The sequence below is a fragment of the Stigmatopora argus genome, chromosome 2 (assembly GCF_051989625.1).
Source record: "Stigmatopora argus isolate UIUO_Sarg chromosome 2, RoL_Sarg_1.0, whole genome shotgun sequence".
NCBI classification, from domain to species: domain Eukaryota; kingdom Metazoa; phylum Chordata; class Actinopteri; order Syngnathiformes; family Syngnathidae; genus Stigmatopora; species Stigmatopora argus.
The window spans coordinates 10,219,731-10,239,347 of record NC_135388.1 but is presented as its reverse complement, the minus strand read 5'-3'; the positions used below and the strand labels follow the sequence as shown (position 1 = coordinate 10,239,347).

At 41.4% G+C, this 19,617-nt stretch overlaps 2 protein-coding genes and 2 long non-coding RNA genes across 14 annotated transcripts; 3 read left to right on the top strand and 1 right to left on the bottom strand.

Annotated features, from left to right (window-relative positions):
* The first annotated feature begins 44 nt into the window (after positions 1–44).
* Positions 45–8,835, top strand: ccpg1 (cell cycle progression 1). Of its 2 annotated transcripts, none has more exons than XM_077619728.1 (10): positions 45–138; positions 2,885–2,953; positions 3,567–3,675; positions 4,364–4,449; positions 4,524–4,650; positions 5,111–5,425; positions 5,510–5,607; positions 5,687–5,809; positions 6,466–7,451; positions 7,975–8,835. In XM_077619728.1, exons 2-10 carry the CDS (start codon positions 2,894–2,896, stop codon positions 8,126–8,128), a joined length of 2,058 nt encoding a protein of 685 aa, XP_077475854.1. In that variant the 5' UTR covers positions 45–138; positions 2,885–2,893; the 3' UTR covers positions 8,129–8,835. The 2 variants fall into 2 exon arrangements, with proteins under 2 accessions (XP_077475854.1, XP_077475847.1); XM_077619721.1 differs by lacking the exon at positions 45–138 and adding an exon at positions 1,888–2,072.
* Positions 8,391–14,963, bottom strand: LOC144088967 (GPI alpha-1,2-mannosyltransferase 3-like). Of its 3 annotated transcripts, XM_077619749.1 has the most exons (12): positions 14,819–14,963; positions 13,974–14,335; positions 13,316–13,432; positions 13,129–13,234; positions 12,925–13,055; positions 12,073–12,213; positions 11,899–11,950; positions 11,584–11,795; positions 11,097–11,161; positions 9,289–9,493; positions 8,976–9,153; positions 8,391–8,910 (listed from the first exon to the last, which is right to left on the bottom strand). In XM_077619749.1, exons 2-12 carry the CDS (start codon positions 14,276–14,278, stop codon positions 8,779–8,781), a joined length of 1,644 nt encoding a protein of 547 aa, XP_077475875.1. In that variant the 5' UTR covers positions 14,279–14,335; positions 14,819–14,963; the 3' UTR covers positions 8,391–8,778. The 3 variants fall into 3 exon arrangements, with proteins under 3 accessions (XP_077475875.1, XP_077475866.1, XP_077475884.1); XM_077619740.1 differs by lacking the exon at positions 14,819–14,963 and having other exon boundaries at positions 13,129–13,432; positions 13,974–14,506; XM_077619758.1 differs by lacking the exon at positions 14,819–14,963 and having other exon boundaries at positions 13,129–14,097; positions 14,167–14,196.
* LOC144088991 (uncharacterized) lies at positions 12,884–14,431 on the top strand. Its single transcript, XR_013304986.1, has 2 exons — positions 12,884–13,043; positions 13,159–14,431. It is a non-coding gene; the product is annotated as an uncharacterized LOC144088991 (long non-coding RNA).
* A 946-nt stretch (positions 14,964–15,909) lies between the features above and the next one.
* LOC144089768 (uncharacterized) lies at positions 15,910–19,272 on the top strand. Of its 8 annotated transcripts, XR_013305180.1 has the most exons (5): positions 15,989–17,875; positions 18,443–18,529; positions 18,627–18,718; positions 18,791–18,887; positions 18,957–19,272. It is a non-coding gene; the product is annotated as an uncharacterized LOC144089768 (long non-coding RNA). The 8 variants fall into 8 exon arrangements; XR_013305171.1 differs by having other exon boundaries at positions 15,930–17,875; positions 18,627–18,976; positions 19,214–19,272; XR_013305179.1 differs by having other exon boundaries at positions 15,939–17,875; positions 18,627–18,887.
* Positions 19,273–19,617: the final 345 nt, after the last annotated feature.

The following is a 19,617-nucleotide window of genomic DNA, read 5'->3' as shown; positions in this document are numbered from 1 at the left end:
ACTCCCTCCTTCCCTCCATACTTTAAACTACATTTCCCAGAAACGTGCTTTGTTGTGACGAAAACCCCGGCCTGTGTATAGTGCAATAACCATTGGCCTGTCTGCAGAGCTCCATTGTCGCCGGTCTGGAAAACGCAGGTATATTTTCCTATTTAAACATTTTCCTTCAATGACTATTCATGCTACTTTTTAGAAAGACAAAACTGACGTCGTTGTTAGTGAAATAAACGCTGTATTTGACATTGGCAAGGCGCTGAGAACCAGTAAAAGAAAGTCACATCCGTAATTAAACACAACATTGAAGCCATAACGTCAGTGATCCTTATTTTTTAATGAAATAAATTAATTTCGTATCATCTGCGACATAGCTTGTTTAACTGGTAGGTTTTAATGTATGAACTAGAGTTGGTGGGGTTTTTTTCTGGCGAAAGTGTTAAACTCATCTCCAACAAATGTTCCTACGTCCTGCTTATAAAAAAATGTGCATGCATGAAATAAAGTTTAACCCTTTCAGGTACAGTGGTCACTTCAGCGAATATCACATCAAAAATTATCCTTGGTTTAACTTATTTACTGCCAGCCCTGGTCCCAGAGGGTGTGGTGTGGTAGTTAGCAAAAGAGGCAAATTAATATTGGTAACACCTATGGATTTATTGCAATTTTTTGTTTATTTTTGAAGTTTTTCATGTATATTCATTTCTCAATCTCGCTCATCCTCGTCAGAGTCGCCCGGTACTGGAGCCTATCCTAGTTGAATTTGGGCGAAAGTCGGACCATACCCTAGACTGGTCGCCAGTAAGTTGCAGCAGAGCACACATTGGATTGGATTGCATTGGATTGGATTGGATAACTTTATTCATCCGGCATTCGGGAAATGTCATTGTGACAGTAGCAAGTACAGTACAGCAAAAGTACAAAGCAAATCAAAGTCAATGGGATCATTAAGAATCACCAAATCAAATCATTAAGACAGAAAAGCAGCAAAAACACAAAACGAGCAAGAGTGGACGGAGCTACCGCCACCGGCTGCCACTTGAACGGCGCCATCTTGGTTTCGGTAGCAAAAACGGATAGACTCCTCAAAAAGATGTTGTAAAGTTGGACAAAAACTGGAACCACACACAGGAAGTCTTCCACGAGATGGGGAACTTCTGCAGACTGTGACCGAGGTAGAGAATATGCAGAGTCACTCTTCCAAGCTTATCTGCACAGTTCCTCAGTAGTCTGGAGCTGAAGATAACAACAGCAGGGCAGAACTCCTCAACTCCGTTGCTGGTAAGCGCCGACAGCTCTTCCATCTTATCCTATGATGGAATGGTTGGTCAGAAGCGATGCCTCTTCTCCCGGCACTTTTGTCCAGCTCCGAAACCCCGGCGGCACCGAGGTGTTGCTCCTTCTGCTGCATATTGAAACAGCTAGTCCCATGTGTGTGACAGCGTAGGCATGGCTGAATGGTTCCAAAAAAGAAGTAGCCGAAAGAAGCCAGGCTAACAGAACAAGGAAAGTTGTAAAAACATTCAAGTATAAAGTACAAAGTAAAGTAAAAAGGAATGTATTAAGAAATATTAAAATGTAATTAAAAAAAGATAGAAGGAATTACATTAAATTGATTTGATTTAGACAGTGATTGGTTTGCCATCTAGTCAGGGTGACGCCCGCCTGGTGCCCATAGTTAGCTGAGATAGGCTCCAGCACCCCCTGCGGCCCTTATGAGGATATGCATTTTGGAAAATGAATGAAAGAATGAAATAATAGTTGATTTAGGATGATTTATACTTTTTCATTACTTGTGATTTTCTTTTTTTTCTTTTTAAAATATTCTTTATATTTAGTTTTTTGAGTTTTATTCTGTTTATTACCATTGTCAAGTCAACTTTGGAGAAGATATGTCTGCCCCTCCTCCAGGCCAAAGGGGGGCAGAAAAGAAAACCCAAATCAAAGTCACCTCGCCTCATTTCCTGCCTGAGATCATAGGGCATGAGCCAGGATATAAAAATTCAGATTCAAGCCTTGAGAGTAGACAAGCGAGAAAGGAGCAAGGAATACCCTTCAGACCCGATCACACGCAACTAGTAGGATAAAATAAGTACCACCTAGATGCCAGCTGATTGATGCTTAATTTGCCCCTCACAACCTTAAGTTGCATTCTTTGTATTTTCCCTTAACTTGGATTACTCTTAGGACCTATCTCTGTAAAGTGAATATTTGTGTTTGATTTACTCAATCAGTTAATGTACCCATTCATTTCCACTATCATTTCAACGCTCTCCTGCTTTTCTGTAGTAAATTCAAGATGCTATTAGTAAACTCAAGAGCAACACTTTGATCACCATAGTAACGTGAAACTTGAATGACGTCACATGCTTCTTTTCAACCTAACCACTTCCTATCACCATAAACCTCAATCAAATTGTAAACTGGAAGATTTTGAGTTGTTCCCGCGTTGATAAGATCGGGGCCCCTTTTCAAGTTTGGGGCAAAATTTGAAGAAAGTAGAGATAACTTGACAACCATTTAAAAATGTAATCATTTGTTTTCCAAAACAGGTCCTTTAATTAAATCACTTTTTTTTTTCAATGTTTTTTTTTAATTTTTTTTATTGCTTATTGCAAACTACGAGCAGGTAATACAGTTATTGGAATTGAATGTCAAATTGTGCCGCTAAATATTGTCCAATGGGCCACAAGTTGGACCACAAGGTTGAGACCATGTCCTATAAAATATATATATATTTTTAAAACATGTTTTGATTAAAGAAAACAACATGTGATTTCATACATGAAGGGGTTAAAGTTAATTGAAAGCCGTAGTCACGATGACAAGGAATCCTTTATGATCAAGATGAACTTTGTTGCATTTTTTTTTTTTTCATTGTTGCTGACAGACCAACATCATGTCGAACACATGCAGCGATACGGAATCGTCCTGCGGTTGGAGCATCTTCAGCGCGGAGGTGAAATACAAACCACTTTCAATAAATTCCAATCACTATCACCTAATGTAAACGTACGTTGTGGATGAAAAATTGGAAGGTTGATGAAATCAGACAGCACATCGAGCCAATCAAAGGAACTGTAAAAGTTGCCGAATCCCAATTTCCATGGCTCAATAAAGAAAAAAGTGATCTAAATTAAATATAATCAACATTTTCAGGAAATAATAGTGATTCCACTCCAATAAAATCAAACCACTTGGCAAACTATGTGGTACGATTCTTCTCTTTAGAAACACGAATGATAGTAAGAGCAGCATCGTGTAATATTTGTAAACATTTTTTCAAGCAGAACATGTAACTTGATTCACTGATTGCATGATTTTTACTGGTATAAAAATATGGCTATCCCCAACAACATCTTGCCAAAAAATCTGACCTAAACAATGGCAGGGTTAGAAAAAAAATCCACAATGGTGCTCTGATCCATATACTCATTATAAGATAAGCAAAAAGTTCTGTTGTGAACTGAGATTTGCATCAGTGTTGTCCCGAGCAGCATCAAATGTTCAGCATGTGGAATACTGATTGAAAGTGGATGTCTTATGTTTCCAATTTTGTCTGGCGCTAACAGGGTTCAGATATCGAGACTTGGGTGACAGAGACCTTAGGAGAGCATGAGGCCGTCGGCATAGAGCGCCTCACTGCGGTGGAGGCAGAACTGCAAGACTTGACTCTACCCTGTATGATTCTCAACATTACCGTAATTGCATGATGACTAACTGACTTTTTATGCAAAACCAAGAGTAAACAGATTAAAATATATACATCAGTTAAGAATTACAATAATTCATCTTAGAGTTACGAATTAAGATCATTCAATTATAGCTAAACTTAAGGTTAAAGCTGAGTACTTGCGGTACGAAAGATGAGTGAATGAATATTTATAGTGCGGGAACAATAATGCAAACATGAAATAGGCAAGAAAGACGATATTATTTCACTGGCTACTAGAGGACAGTGTCACCCTAATAGTACATGAAATTGAGAATAAAAGGTCACAATTGGAGATTTTTTCAATGGCCACTACAGTGTAGTATCTACTTTTTGTAATTAAATTATAGTACAGTAATCCCTCGAATATCTTGGGTAATTTAGACCAGACATGGCCGCAGTATTTGAAAAAATGTGAAGTAGGATCACCCATCTTTTTTTCCCCAGAAAAAAATCTGGGATGTAGTGAAACCGTGTTATTCGAGGGATGACTGTAAAGAGAGGGTTTTAAAAGTCCAAATAATATTCAACAGACACCATAAATCAATGTCTCTTCGCCGCAGTTATTAGGGCAGGTCTTGGAACCTACTAACCGTGATAAACGAGGTATTACTGTACATCAGATTCAAATCTATTCAACATCTCGTTCATTTTTAGCTGGATGTAAGGACGAAAATGTTGATGTCTTGCTGGAACACACGCTGGCAGCCCAAACGGACGACAATACTCTGCTTACCCCAGAGGTGTGAACGTCACGCGTCTGCACAGTTGTCCGCTTTGCTTTCCTTTATGAATGTCACCTCACTCCCCCCCGCAGGCCGGAGGCAGCGACCACTCGGACATCGTGACGCTCCAGGAGGTGACGGAGGTCGCGGCGGTCGACGAAGCCTCGTTCATGGGCTCGTCCTGCAGCAGCCAGTACGCCTTCCTTGCTGCAGAGACCGGTAGGAACTCACCTTCTCTTGCCTTTTCCTATGGTTGGTTTCACGTCGGCGACACGCAGGTCTGCGTCGGAGTCGCTGGAAAGTCGGTGGCAGCCTGTTGAATTTGGGCCGCCGTCTGCGTCCTTGGTTCGCGGGAGGCCACACTTTTACAGACGGTCGCTTTCAAAGTATGACGTTTGAAAGCTTGTTCACAAATAACTAATGGACCGAGGTCATGTTTTTTTAATGTGCACTTAACATAATTAATTGCGAGACTAATTGCATTCTGGGTAGTATTGAACTCAAAAGTAACATTCAGCACAATGTTATTACTTTTATGACTAATTTTTCAAAGGTACCATTGCATGCTCATTGCTATTTTTGCCTGAAGAAAAACATTTGGTGTCCATGCATGTATGTACTTGCACTTTTTTGACACACTGATGCTTACTGTATACTAAACCTTACACGTATCTCCAAGTTTTCCCAGCCGGGCCGCCGCCGGCCACCGCAAACTCCAGCAGCAGCGAGGACGAAGTCAACCCCGACGTGGCGCTGCGAAGACGCAGGGTGAGGAGGAACATGGCAAACGGCGGCGCAGAATCTTGCCAGGAGGAAGCCACGACGCCGGCGGAGGGAGGCCAAGACGACGAGCGACGGACGGAGCGGACCGACATCGGAGCCGCCAGGCGCGACGGCAGCGGGGACCTCAACTTCTGCCTTTTGCTCGCCCTCGCCGTCCCAATCAGCGTCGCATTCGGCGTCGCAATCATCGTAGGCGTCGAACACCTCTATGGTACAGTTCAAGCGTTTCTGACTTTTCCACTTGGGCGGAACGGTACTAAATTTGAGGTATGAGTGGTTTGCATCTTTCTTACAGGCAGCGTGCAAGTTCGAGAGAAGCAGAAAACCCAAACAACAGACCACCAAGTCACAGAACGTGAGCTCAACCATGTGAGGGATGTGCTTAAATATCATGTAAGAGAACTTTCATTGTTGAGACAATAAAAACTCTGAAGTTTGAGATGACTTCTACGTTCTTCCATTTATTTTGCAGTCCAAAAGCGACCTTGTACAGGATGAGATGGGCGAGCAGAAGCTTCTACCGTTGCTCACACACGTCATCAAAAATTTGAGTGAAGAGTACGAGGCGCTCACCTTCAAGCAGGAAGCTGATCAGGTCATTTCCAGTGTTTGATTTCTTTCTTTTCCAATACCACTGAGCTGACACTGTGCAAGAAGTGGGGTAACATTCGGAAATGGTTTCCAGCCAATCACAGGGCACAGGTAGTTGTTTTTTTTTATATGTAGTTACATAAAGAACCCGCTTTGCAAGACCATGCTGGAAGTCCATATGTGAACAAGCAGCCATGATGAAAAAAACTGACCCCGACATCGTTGATCTTCCTTCACGTTGCTAGATATATGGCGCCAATTAATTATTAGGGCTCTTTCCTTGTCTAACTGAACTGCAGAACAACATTCGAGAGAGGAACTGGTTGGTGTGGTATGAAGCTGAAGCTCTGAGGCTGTAGGCGCCAAGCACGTCATTCCATTAGGCGTGATAAACTGGGACCATTTGCATTACGAGGATCAGATTACTAACTACAATGAGCCGAAATGGCTGCTCATTTTGCTCAACAAGACTTCACTTCACATTAAGACCTGACATTGGATACATTCATTTGTTAAACGCAATAACTCCAGCTCACGTGGCGTATTGGCGTTGACAGGTCAGGTGATAAAAGAGGGCGGTCACAAAGATCATCATCCCCAAGTACAGTTTTTCGTTTTCCATCTATTACATCCATTTTTTTGTTATCTAATCCCAATCAGGCTGCGCGAGTCGACCTGACTACGCAAATGAGACGGCTGGAAGAGGAGAAGCAGAGGTTGACCATCGCGAATGAGCGGCTGCAAACAACCTTGGGGCAAGAAGCGAAGTCGTTGTCCGCCTTCCGCCGTGCGCTGGCCAGGCTGCGCTCCCGGAAGCAAGACCTGGAGGCCGAAAACCGGAGGCTGAAGGGCGAGCTGGAGCTTAAGAGCGAGCTGGACGAGGAGAGGGAGCTGGCGTCGGAGCGCCTCAGGGACTTGGAGACCAGGCTGGAATTTGAGCGCCAGCGCTCCGACTTGTGGGAGAGGCTCTACCTGGAGGGAAAGGACCTGCGGGCCGAAGGGGACGACGCCAAAGCGCGCCAGCCGGGGATCGTCAAGGAGACCTTCGACGCCGTCAAGAACTCCACCGAGGATTTCGTCCGCCACCACAAAGAGCAGATTAAGAATGCCAAAGAAGCCGTCAAGGAAAACCTGCGCAAGTTCTCCGAGTCGGTGAAATGCACCTTCCGACGCTTCAAGGATTCGGCGTCCGCCTTCATGGACAACGTGAAGAGGGGAAGCAAGAGGTTTGACCGGGACCAGTCGCCTCGGACGAAAAAATCGGGAGAGGCGGGCTTCGGGCCCAAGAATCAACGAGGACCCTCAAGCTCCGATGGCGCCCAACGGGGTTCGTTCGGAGACGGCGACCGGGGCGACCGCCCCGTGCGGGCCGACGAGGTCCACCGGCTGCTGCGCAGCTACCTGCGGCGGGAAGTCCATCACTTTTCGCACTGGAAGGAACTGGAGAGCTTCGTGGAGAGCTTCTTCGTCGACGGCCTCTTCGTCCACGACCGCGTCCTCTTTGCCGACTTTGTCGACAGCTTGGAACGCTACCTGGCCGACATGCCCGAGTACCGCGGTCTCTACGAGGGTGTCTTCGGGGACGTCGACGATTTCATCTTCAGGAATCTCTTCGGGGAGCCGCCTCCTCACGGCCACGCGCCCAGGTCAGTGTAACTGACGGGAAAGAGACGTCTGTGACATCTACTAGTGAAATTAAATAAGTATATATATATTTTTTTAATCGATTAATTACCTAAATATACAAAAAAAAAGAATAAAATAAAAAATGAAACCATTTTTAACATTCTTTAAAATAAATATTAAACCTGATTTGGAGAATTTTCCTTTGGGTGGGGTCTTTTATTTTACCCTGGAAATGGAATTTAAAAAAAAAATCTTGTGCTAAAGCTAATGACAACTCTGGATGATTTTAGCAACATTAGCATAAGGAAACCCTTAATGTACCCCAGACTCCATTTTCTTAGGGCTGAGTTAAATAGTATGAAATTAAGACATTTATTTTTTTAATTTCAATTTTTGTTTTGTTTTTAACCTGTTTTCGATGTATGATTTTTAAAAACTAAATTGAATGCCAGGTCCAAGTGAAGATTTTTTTTCTTTTTTTTTCATGTAATTAGCCAAGTACTCATCACTTGTTATACTCATGTTTGTCCTGCAATATTCCAGCGGTCCTCTGGAACGACCAGACACGCACGCCAAGGATCCGTCGAGGACCAAGCAGCAAAGTCGTCGGCAGCAGAGGCAGAGGGCGCGGCATCACGGCGAACGGAGGAACGTCAAAATCGAACTGGGCCCCGTGCCGTTCGGTCCCAAATACTGAACACTGCAGGACGGCTTGGGTAGGAATGCTAGGTACTGCGTTCTATTGGTAGTAGCACTTTTGTAAGTTTGCACCATATTTTTAGGTCTTAACGCTACTGAATGTCCGATGGGTGGTTTTCCGTTGTTTATGCGGAAATGTTTTTAGAAGCACTTTAACTGTCTTGGTTTGGCTTGATGTAGATTTGGAATCAGCACCTTTGTTGGAAGGCATAGATAGAATTCAGCCTGTTGGAAAAGGTCTTGAAAAATAGTGTCTCAAATATTCTCCAAAAATTGTTCATTATCCGGAATTACAAATCTTCTACACTTGTAACATTGTGTTGTTCGTTCGAATGCCATTGACAGAGATCACGGTCCAATCAATTCAAACCGGGAGGGCTGGCAGCCCTCTCTGTTGAAAGAGACTGGATCCCTACTATTGTCAAATTATAGTGACAGGGGAAAAAAAGTCTAATTCCAAGGACAAGCTTGTTTGACGCGATGACTTTTCTTACATTCCTTCATTGTATTTTCATTTTTAAACATTCGCTGCCCGTCTGTCAACACAATTGTTTGACTTTAGGCACATTTGGAGGGATTGAAAAATAAACAACTAAAAATGGAGCTTTTTCTCTACATCCTAAATTATGACACACTATACCGTGAGACTCATTCGAGGGAAGCTTGTCGATGTCTTTCATAAATAAAGATTCTTCCTCCAACGCCTCCCTCGGGAAAATGAGTGTGAAATATGTCCGTCGTCTTGGTGTAGTTGTTTTCGTTCAGAAATGCCGAGATCTTCTACAACACAAGAGACGGCGTCAAGTCGCGTCCACGTCTGGCGGATCCGTCCACGCTCGTCTTACCTTTTCCATCACGTCAAAGAGAATCAAATGCGTCGGAAGAGAAGGAGCGTGCGGGTACCAAGTCCGCAGCCAGAGAAGCGGGTTTTCGTTAAATCTGTCTGATTTGTTTTCATAGTCCGGCCGCCCCAGATCCGGCGGACACTCCAGGAAGCGCATCTTCAGTGGGCAGTGGACGTGGCTGGAAGGAGAGAACAAAAATAATATTCACCAAGAAAAAGTTGCAGGTGTTTCTTCTGGGTCTCCTGACAGAGTATTCAGAAGAGCTTCCTAGGGGAAAAAATCCAGAAGGGAATATTTTGGTGAAGTTGTCAACCTGTAATACGGCGTCGAGTGGCAGGACATCGCAAAGAGGACGTCGGCCTCTGACGCCTTGTGACAGAGGACGCGGACGTGACCCATGACGTCCAACACGCCGCGCTGGTGAATCAAGCCCGTGTAGAGAGCGAGGAGCAGGTTGGACGCCAACAAACCCCAAGCGGCCGCTCGACGCCAGGCTCGCATATGAGCCAGTGACACCCCTGGAAACAAGCGTACAATGTATTCAAAATATCAAATTCGGACCTAAAATGGAGGATAACATTTTTATGTGCATCCCGCTTGGGGAAAAAAACAACAGCCTTTAGTGAAAGATTGCCCTTTCAATCACATGCACTTGTGTTTGAGTCTTTTGGTATCTGCGTGGGTATACCTGACATCACAACGTTTTTATGGGTTAACCCGTTATAGGGAACTCATTTAAATAGTATCAAGTTCTAAGTGGTCTGCATGACCAAAAAATGACAGCACTAATGTAATTTTACATGTAAAATTTGGTTGTATTTATTTGGTACTCAAATCTGGCACTTTTCATTTTGCCAGCCAAAAACTGCTCGCTTTTTCAGCAATTCTGGTTGTGACATCACAATCAGACTTGATCATTTGAGGTGGTGGTGTACATGATAATAAAATAAATTTAACTTGGATTAAAATAATCCAAGATCAATGGAAAGCATAGCAAAAAAAATCATATTTATCGTTGTTTGAGAATGAATTATTAATTTAGTGATTGTTTAATTTTTGTAAATTAATGAAAAATTGAAACACCAACCTGTTAATTTTGGTCCTTAGCCCATTCCGTAGTTTTATTGAGATTCAAGACAACGCGGCAGGTGCTGGAAGTGTGGTTGATTCTGTTCATTTGATCCTGGTATAACTTAATTTTGGTTTTTAATTGGCAAAATAGGTTTATTTCTGGCCGCGTGACGAGCGTGAGCCTGTGTATTGGTTTTGAGCATGTTTGGATGAAAAACCGTGATGCACCTGTTGGTCCTCTGCGCAGCTATCGTGACCGACCCACACGCACTTCAGTCGGCCACGGGACTAAGAAGGTTCGGGGGAAATCCCCAAACGCAACTTTGGCTTTTTGAGCCAAAAATGTAGTGCTCTGAAGCCGATTGTGGTATTTAATGCGTTGCGAGGCATACAAAAACTGAATGAAGGGGTGGAATGAGAATACGAAGACGACGATTGAGTTTTCCAGCGCCACATGTCGCCTTTCTCTCGCCGCCCGAAGCTCACTTTTTTCGGCCTCCACCAAACGGAAGGATCGGGGTGATCGTGCCGAAACGTAAATGGTGAAATGTGGCACTTTAAAGTGGATTGACTGCAGCTGAAATGCAGAGATAAACTACACAAGTGCTCTGGGAAACCGCTGTTTTGGTGAGTTCAATCATTTGATCTTATTTATTTTTTTACATTTTCATGATTTTTTTCTTGTAATTCTATTTCATAAATAATCTTAAACTAATGATAACAAATGATATAGTATATTTGGTTTTGGGGCAGGTGGATCCTCAGTGTGTGGAGTTTGCATGTTCTCTCTGTGCTTGTGTGGGTTTTCTCTGGGTACTCAGTTTTCCTCCCACATCCCAAAAACATCCAGGCTAGGCTGTTTGAACATTCTAAATTGCCCCTAGCCTGTGATTGGTTGTCCGTCTCCTTTTGCCCTGCCATTGGCTGGCTGTGCAAGTATTAAAATACCTTTCTTTGTGTGTATTGAAGATAAAATAGAAAACCACTGTCAAATTCAACAAAGTTGCATTTACTACATATATATTTGAAAGGTATGTAATGGCCACTTACCACAGAAGATCATACAAAAGGGAAGCACAGGGTAGATGAATCGAAGCTCCTTATGAGGAAGCAAACTGAAAGAAATAAAAACAGGGAGTCAGGCGACGGGTCCAATTAGCATATTGACCCGGCCGGATAGACCTCCAATCCGATTGGGCTGGTATGATCTGGCACCGATCGAAAAGGGATTTTATTGATGAGCCAGGATTGGACTTTTTAAAAAGTCAACGTATAAAAAGATTTTTTTTAAATTATCCTAACTTGACTGTTTGACCAAAAACACTCAATATTTGGAAACGACAAAAAAATTAGTCTGGCGGTTTTCCGACATTTACATTCAGATAATGGCGGCCAAGTGGACTAGTGGTTAGCGCTTTGGCCTCACAGTCCTAAGGGTTCAATTCCAGGTTCGGACCTGTGTGGAATTTGCATGTTCTCTCCCACACTCGATGGCAACCATATTAGTTGAAACAGTGAGAAAATTCCAATGCTTTACCTGTAGATGGCGACTGTCCAGGCGATTGCCACAAAGAGAATTCTGTGCCGTCTGAAAGCCAGGTAGCATCCGTGGAAAAAAAACGGGAGGTGAGGGCCCATGATGATCGGGAAGCCCTGAGTCAGGTACCAGTGCCAGGGAAAGGTACCGTATAAGTCGGCCACGCCGTCCAAGACGTTCACCTTCAAGAAGTTGAACTGTACCAGGGTCCACTGAGGAATAGAGAACCCAAAAGTATTTTATTGATTCTATCGTTTTCATCGTGTGTAGAAATCATTCTGGAATATCCTGTCCCATCTTTTAGAAGCCTTTCACCTTTCCGTAGAAGATGGAGTCAATTAGTGTTGAGAATGCCAAGAATGAAGCCCTTCAAAGGAGACAAAAATATTTTTGTTGTAGTCCCCCGCAAAAAAAGGGGGAATACTGCGAAAAAATATTTCCATACTTTGAAACGGTGGACGAAAGCGGCAAATATGAAGCCCAACCCACCCTATGGGAACGTAGTCCTGAACCACGAGTCTCAATTTGTTCTCCTCCCTCCAGAAATGGTACACCAACAGCGGAAGCCAAACAATCAAAGCCGTCGGGCGAATAACGGTGGCCAATGCAACCAGGCTCAAATATTTTTTGCTGAGGACGGGAAACAAAAACTAAATGAGAAATGACAAACCAAATGAGAAACAACAAACAGAATGAGAAATGACAAACAAAATGAGAAACAACAAACAATGAGAAACGACAAACAGAATGAGAGACGACAAACAGAATGAGAAACGACAAACAGAATGAGAACCGACAAACAGAATGAGAACCGACAAACAAATTGAGAACCGACAAACAAAATCAGAACCGACAGACAAAATGAGAAATGACAGACAGAGAAACGACAGACAGAATGAGAAACGACAGACAGAATGAGAAACGACAGACAGAATGAGAAACGTCGGACAGAATGAGAAACGACAGACAGAATGACAAACGACAGACAGAATGACAAACGACAGACAGAATGACAAACGACAGACAGAATGACAAACGACAGACAGAATGACAAACGACAAGCAGAATGAGAAACGACAAAAAAAGAGAAACAACAAAGTGAGAAACGGGGTCGTTCTGTTAAAGCGTACTTCTGGTTGTCATCTGAGGAAAAAAAATACAAAATCAATGAGTCACCAATACACCCAATCGATTGGCAGCGACTGCATTCCTGTCAAATTGGATTGGACAGTAGGTGTCCTAGAGAGATTTGATGTTAAGAGTATATTTTTCTTGATTCATATATTTTTCTTCAGATGACCAATCCTCACTAGGAACCATTGAAAAATGTGTTCAGGAGACCTGCTATGTGTCTTTGATGCCGGCAGAGGGAAGTAAGCCAGAGCCAGGCAGGTGAGGGCGCCTTCCACGCTGTTGCTCAACGTCCTGCTGCAAGAGTACCACGTGAACCACGAGCACAGGTGGGCAAACAACTGCACGCACACCCCGGCATAATCAGTGCGCGCTTCCACAAACGCTTGCTCAAAACAAACAAGTGGCAATTACCGTCCACTTGACGTCATCTGTTTTTTCCAGTTGCCCGACGAGCCGGAAGAATTTGAAATCTGCAAACGCCGTGACGAGCGCGTGGAGGAGTCGGGGCAGCCATATCTGCGGGGGGGGGCAGAAACTTCTTTTAAAGACAGATCGTAGCTGACGTAGATTTAAAATGAAAATGGGGAAACCACTTTCCAGGAGATGAACGGAGTCGCAGCTGATCCAGTGTAGCATTTTATAGATGGCCGCGAAAAAGAGAGGATAGCCGTAGCCTCTTATGCCTTCTTTCCATTCCCACGTCAGGTGGCCATAGGTCAGAAGGTTAAGGTTGTGATGGCGACAAAAAGGAGGGAAACATTCTAACAAACGCTACAATGTACAGAATGATATCATTTCCCTATCTTCCATTTTTGCGAATGCAAGGATAACACGATAGTCTTAAGTTCTCCAGTTCAAACTAGCGACGTAGTGGCAATTTTAGCAAAAGTTGAATTTCACAGTTGATACATATGTCAAAATGCTTTGTATATTATATGTGGCTTGTATAATGGTAGCTGAAAAAAGTAAGCCACTGCGCTCGAGTTAAAAATTCTAATTTTGGGGGGTAAAAAATAAGGGTGTGACACTGAGTTATTATTATTATTATTAATTTATTTATTTATTTTAACTTTGTAATCTATTGCGGTCGAAATTCTGGGGTCGAGGGTACAATCCCAGGTGGGTCCTTACTATGCATGTTCGTCCCTGGGCTTGCGTGGGTTTTCTCCAGGTACTCCGACAAATATGCAAGATCGGCTGGTTGAACACTCTAAATTGACCCTGGCTATGATTGGTCGTCCCACTCCTTAGGATATTTGAAGGCCATGCGATGGGCCACCTCCACGGACTGCCAGTACTCGTCTGGAACGAAACTGCTTTGAACCAGGAAACAGTTGAGCACCCGGAAAATCACCGAAAATGCTGCAATTGTCAGCCATCCTGTGGAGACAAAAGACATGCAAAACATTAACCACGAGTGGCTTATGCCACATCGGCCGGCTAAGCCACCTCTGCCCAGAGTAGGCTCCTCCTCTTTTTGGAAACGTAGAGACCCGCTTTCCTCAGTTTTCCCATCGTCCGCTTTCCGTCCAAAGCCCTGACGCCGTATCAATGCGTCCATGCAGCTATTGTACCCGAAAACGTGGGTGATGCGTATATGGCGGTGTGCAAAGAAATGCTAAGCAAATTGGAAAAAGAAGTATACACTGTTAAAAAAGGGGGACAAAAAACAATGAACAACAAACTACCATTAAAACTACATTAGTGAATTTGATACGTTTGACTTCCGTTCACTTTTCTTTGTAAAATCAACCCAAAAAACAATTTGAATCCCATTTTCCTGTTTCCACGAAGCCACAGTTGTTAAATGACCTTAAAACAAATCTACTAAAGTGATATAATCCAGTTACCCAAGCACGACACTCGATTTGACTTTTCTGTTGTCGACGTCGACATATTTCACAGTATAAACAAACACTAACTGAAGTTAAAGAAAAGGGTACGTCTTGCTTTTTTTTCTTCTTCTGAAGAACTAAAAAAAAAAACGACTGCCGCCAAAGACAAAGTGCTATAGAAGAAATGCGTCCGTGCGAATATGTGCAAACGCAAACAACGATGCGGGTTGAGGGGGAAAAAGAGGGTTTTCGTTGGAAAAACTTACGGCAGCCACGTCCAAATGCGCAAACACGACGAAAGCGAGAGTGCCAGGCGAGGTCGGCAAATGGTGGAAGGTGTGTCCGTCCGAGGTGTGTGCGATTGCGTTATCGCTCGTGGCCTCCTTCCGGTTACGTGGGCCCCTGAAGACAACCTGCCAAGCAGGGTTGGTGGTTGCGTGGGTGAGGGTTGGGTTTCACATATTTGTTATTATGATCATCTTGCGTTTGTTTAATTCTCTTTTGCCACACAGCTTTTACACTCTGAAACTGGGCTGCCTCAAGGGGCCCGGATGTGGCCGCACCCCTGTCAAGGGGGGCAAAAAAAACAAAATTCTCTCCTAATGTATAGTGAGGCTTTCTTCAAAAAAAATATGATTATATAATGTTTTTCTTTGTTCAAAATGTGATGGTTTTTTTTCTTTAAAAAATACCACGTATAGTAAGGCTTTTAATTGTTCAAAAAATGACCAAGTATAATAAGGCTTTAAAAAAAAGACCATGTGTAGTGAGGCTTTTATTTGTTGAAATATGCTGATGTATAGTAAGGCTTTTTTCTAAAAAAAAGACCATACATAATAAGGTTCATATTCATATGACAAGGTAAGTAAGGGTTTTTTTCCTTTAAAAAAAAACATACATAATATGGTTTGTATTTGTTCAAAATGTGACAAGGTAAGTAAGGATTTTTTTCCTTAAAAAAATAAATATATATATTTTTAAATAAAAAAAAAACGACCATTTAGAGTAAGGCTTTAAAAAAAAAAACGACCATATATCATATATAGTAAGGCTTATTTTCTTAAAAAATGACCATGTATAGTAAGGCTTTATTTTCTTAAAAAACGACCATGTATAGTAAGGCTTTTTTTCTTAAAAAAACGACCATGTATGCTATACATGGTCATTTTTTAAGAAAAAAGCCTTACTATACATGGTCGTTTTTTTTATTAAAAAGCCTTACTATACATTGTATAGTAAGGCTTTTTAATAAAAAAAACCGACCATGTATAGTAAGGCTTTTTTCTTAAAAAATGACCATGTATAGTAAGGCTTATTTTCTTAAAAAATGACCATGTATAGTAAGGCTTTATTTTCTTAAAAAACGACCATGTATAGTAAGGCTTTTTCTTTAAAAAATGACCATGTATAGTAAGGCTTTTTAATTAAAAAAAACGACCATGTATAGTAAGGCTTTTTTCTTAAAAAATGACCATGTATAGTAAGGCTTTTTTTCTTAAAAAACGACCATGAATAGTAAGGCTTTTCTCTTAAAAAACGACCATGTATAGTAAGGCTTTTTTAGTAAAAAAGGCCACGAATAGTAAGGCTTTTTCTTTAAAAAATGACCATGTATTATAAGGCTTTTATTTGTCAAAAAATTACCATGTATAGTAAGGCTTTTTCTTTAAAAAATGACCATGTATAGTAAGGCTTTTTAATAAAAAAAACGACCATGTATAGTAAGGCTTTTTTCTTAAAAACCGACCATGTAAAGTAAGGCTTTTTCCTTTAAAAAACGACAATGTATAGTACGGCTTTTTAATTAAAAAAACGACAATGTATAGTAAGGCTTTAAAAAAAAAAACTTGACATCTCCCTAGGCCGTATGTGGCCCACGATGCGAAATGAGTTTGACACCCCTGCTTTACATGGTCGGTTTTTAATAAAAAAGCCTTACTTTACATCAGGGGTGTCAAACATACAGCCCGCGGGCCGGAACCGGCCCCCAAGGAGGTTCGATCAGGCCCCCAGGATAATTTGAAAGTGGAAAAAAATGCATAAAAGACATGGAATTAATATTTTTAATTCGCTGCAATTCATGGATTATCCGCTAAGGGGCGCACTCTTTCCATCAGAGTAGAAGACAAGCCGCATCACTGAGACAGACTATAAACAGCAGCAACTCCATAAATTTTCAGTATGTATTGTATGTGTATGTATGTTTTATGTATGAAGTTTACAGATTTACAGGACAGGCGAACACTTTCTTCATTACACATTTAAAATCACTCTCCTTAGTTTGTAAGGTGCACGCAGGGATTACATTTAGATTTTATATGCGTATGTGTAAGTGGTTTAAAAATTCCTTTCTTTAAAAGTCTCATTTAATCTTAAAGTGCATGACTATATTTTTCAGTACCAATTAAAGTTTTGTGCCTTTGTACAATCAGTGGGATCAGTTGCAATGCATATTTGTGAATGATAAAAGTCAATTGCACATTTGTCTAAGGAAATATGAGGTGTTTCATGAAATGTTTTGTAAAAGGATAGTTCATTCAATTTCAATATTTTCCTAGTGTTCTTGTGCTTCTTTACACCAAAACAAAGGAAAGACATGATATTTTGGTTATTTATAGCAGAGCATGGTATAATTTTAATGGTCCGGCCCACTTGACATCTCCCTAGGCCGTATGTGGCCCACGATGCCAAATGAGTTTGACACCCCTGGTATATAGTAAGGCTTTTTTTTTCTTTAAAAAACGACATAGTATAGTAAGGCTTTTTTTCTTAAAAAAACGACATAGTATAGTAAGGCTTTTTTCCTAAAAAACGACATAGTATAGTAAGGCTTTTTTCCTAAAAAACGACATAGTATAGTAAGGTTTTTTTCCTAAAAAACGACATAGTGTATATAGTAAGGCTTTTTTTCTTTTAAAAAAACGACATAGTATAGTAAGGCTTTTTTTCTTAAAATACGACATAGTATATAGTAAAGCTTTTTAATTTGTAAAAAATGACCATGTATAGTTAGGCTTTTTTCTTTAAAAAATGACCATGTATAGTAAGGCTTTTTATTTTTTTTAAAATGACCGTGCAAAGTAAGGCTTTTTATATTAAAAAAAAACGAACACACTCTTTTACAGCATCAAGACTACAAAAATGGCGACTATAGTACGTCATCTTCCAAACATGGTCATTGAGTCGGGAGGACAAATCACCTCCTATGGGCGTGGTTACGCCCATTGGTGACGCAGGTGCGTAAATTATGCACATGCGCAGCATCTCGCCCCTTGGAGCAGCCATTTCCATGCCGTCGGTCGAACGACTAGCACCCAAACGAGGTAAGCCCTAGACTAGAGCAATTTACTGGCCTATGTGCATTTTTAACACCCTACCGGGAGATTTTTTTAGGAATCAATTGAGCCAAAACGCCAACAAATCTGTTATTTTATTGCCAGGTCGAACACACCGTCGACATTTGAAGTATGGGCTCCTTGGCATGTCACTAGCTAGTTTAGCATTAGCCTCACGACATTTGACTTCAAAAGTATTTTGTCCGTATTCTCTCCATTATTGAGTCGTGGGGGAAGACTTCATTTGATCAAACAAAGCCGAGATATCAACGGTCAGTTTGCCAGGTGAAGGTGTGTTGAATGTAATGATAGTTTTCACTGTGATTGCTAAATTCCCTTTTCCAATTTGTAATTCTGTTTTAAACAAAAATCATTGATACCAAAATGGTTAAGCCGACTTACTCCATTTTTTAACATCAGTCTGTATATTGAATCGCTTTGTCTGGAAAGGGGAAATTAGCACCGAGCACTAACTCACTTATTTTCATTCTTTATCTTGATCATTTACTTTAAGATTTCTCTTTCCTGTAATAATTGTTTGCACTTCCCAAATAGCTTGGTTAAATCAAGATGAAGCTGTTCCCGTGTGTCCAGAACCATGCACACCCTTGAGGGGAGAGGAGACTGGGCCAAGGTATCAAGGTAATACTAATGACCAAAAAAACCCACCTAAACACATCTGTTGAATCTCCAGTCTCTGTATATGATAACTTTTGCTCTATTTTTTTGCATGCACCAGGTCCATGGTGATGTCCAGACCCTGGAGGACCAGGTGATTTTCCCAGGTTGCCCACTTGAAGATGATGCATCGTCTCTGAACTCTGCTCTGAGGTTAATACCGTATTTTCACGCATCGTTTCTTACGACGCAGTGTCAGTAACGAGTGCTATTTCTGTATTTTAGTCACACAAAGCACGCACTATTTCGTCAGACGCATATGGATTAAGATCGAAATGCGATAGCGCTGGCTACTGGAAGCAGCTTATTTCCGGGTTATATTGTAATGTATCCAAGTCAAAACATTCCAATCTCACATTATTTTATTTACTAACCCCCTCTTATTTTATAGGTGATGTCCCGATCCCTAAGGTGAGGAGGATTTCTTTTTTTTTTTCCAATCAGAAATTTCAATAAAAGAGATTTGAGTGTCATTTGTCTTTGTTAAAACACTTGGAGAAAAAAGACCCAAGACCCTCAATGGTCTTTTTTTTCCTTTAATTTTTGGTGTTTATATTCCAAGTCTTTTTCACTAAGTGTTTATTAAAAAAAAACATTGTAATGTATTTATTTTTAAAATCAAAGTGCAATAAATTTGTTTGTGTACAGGTGGAGAACACTGGCCAGTGAAAATGTATTTCTTTTAATAAATGTGTAAAAAGACATGAGTACATTTCAAGGGGTTGAGATAAAATCCCATTAGCCATCCAGCATTTAAAGATGAGGTGATGCTTCTATCCATGAACAAAGAATGTTTTCTTGGCTCTGGGGGGGAAAAACAGGTTAAGGCACAATAGACTAAGTCCAACATCAAAAAAATAAAACAGAGTTAGGTTTTACCAATAGCAGAAGTGTCATCTCTGCTTTCCTCAGTCAGCAAGCCTACATCCCACTGCATAAGAAGGCAACATTAAAGCCACAGTAGGAGGGGGGAAAAGGGAAATTAGACATACCTCTCTGATGACTGCTCAGTTGGCTTTTTGTCCACTGCAGAGGTAGTCTAAAAAATAAGC

Excerpts from the sequence above, each read along its gene's own strand:
- ccpg1 (XM_077619728.1), top strand. The coding sequence starts at position 2,894 with ATGTCGAACACATGCAGCGATACGGAATCGTCCTGCGGTTGGAGCATC. Across the intron at positions 4,651-5,110 it reads CTTCCTTGCTGCAGAGACCG|TTTTCCCAGCCGGGCCGCCG; the intron begins GTAGGAACTCAC and ends CGTATCTCCAAG. Across the intron at positions 5,608-5,686 it reads GGGATGTGCTTAAATATCAT|TCCAAAAGCGACCTTGTACA; the intron begins GTAAGAGAACTT and ends TTTATTTTGCAG.
- LOC144088967 (XM_077619740.1), bottom strand. The coding sequence starts at position 14,278 with ATGGACGCATTGATACGGCGTCAGGGCTTTGGACGGAAAGCGGACGAT. Across the intron at positions 13,433-13,973 it reads GCCCATCGCATGGCCTTCAA|CTATGGCCACCTGACGTGGG; the intron begins ATATCCTAAGGA and ends TAACCTTCTGAC. Across the intron at positions 12,214-12,924 it reads GCATCAAAGACACATAGCAG|CAAAAAATATTTGAGCCTGG; the intron begins GTCTCCTGAACA and ends TCCCGTCCTCAG.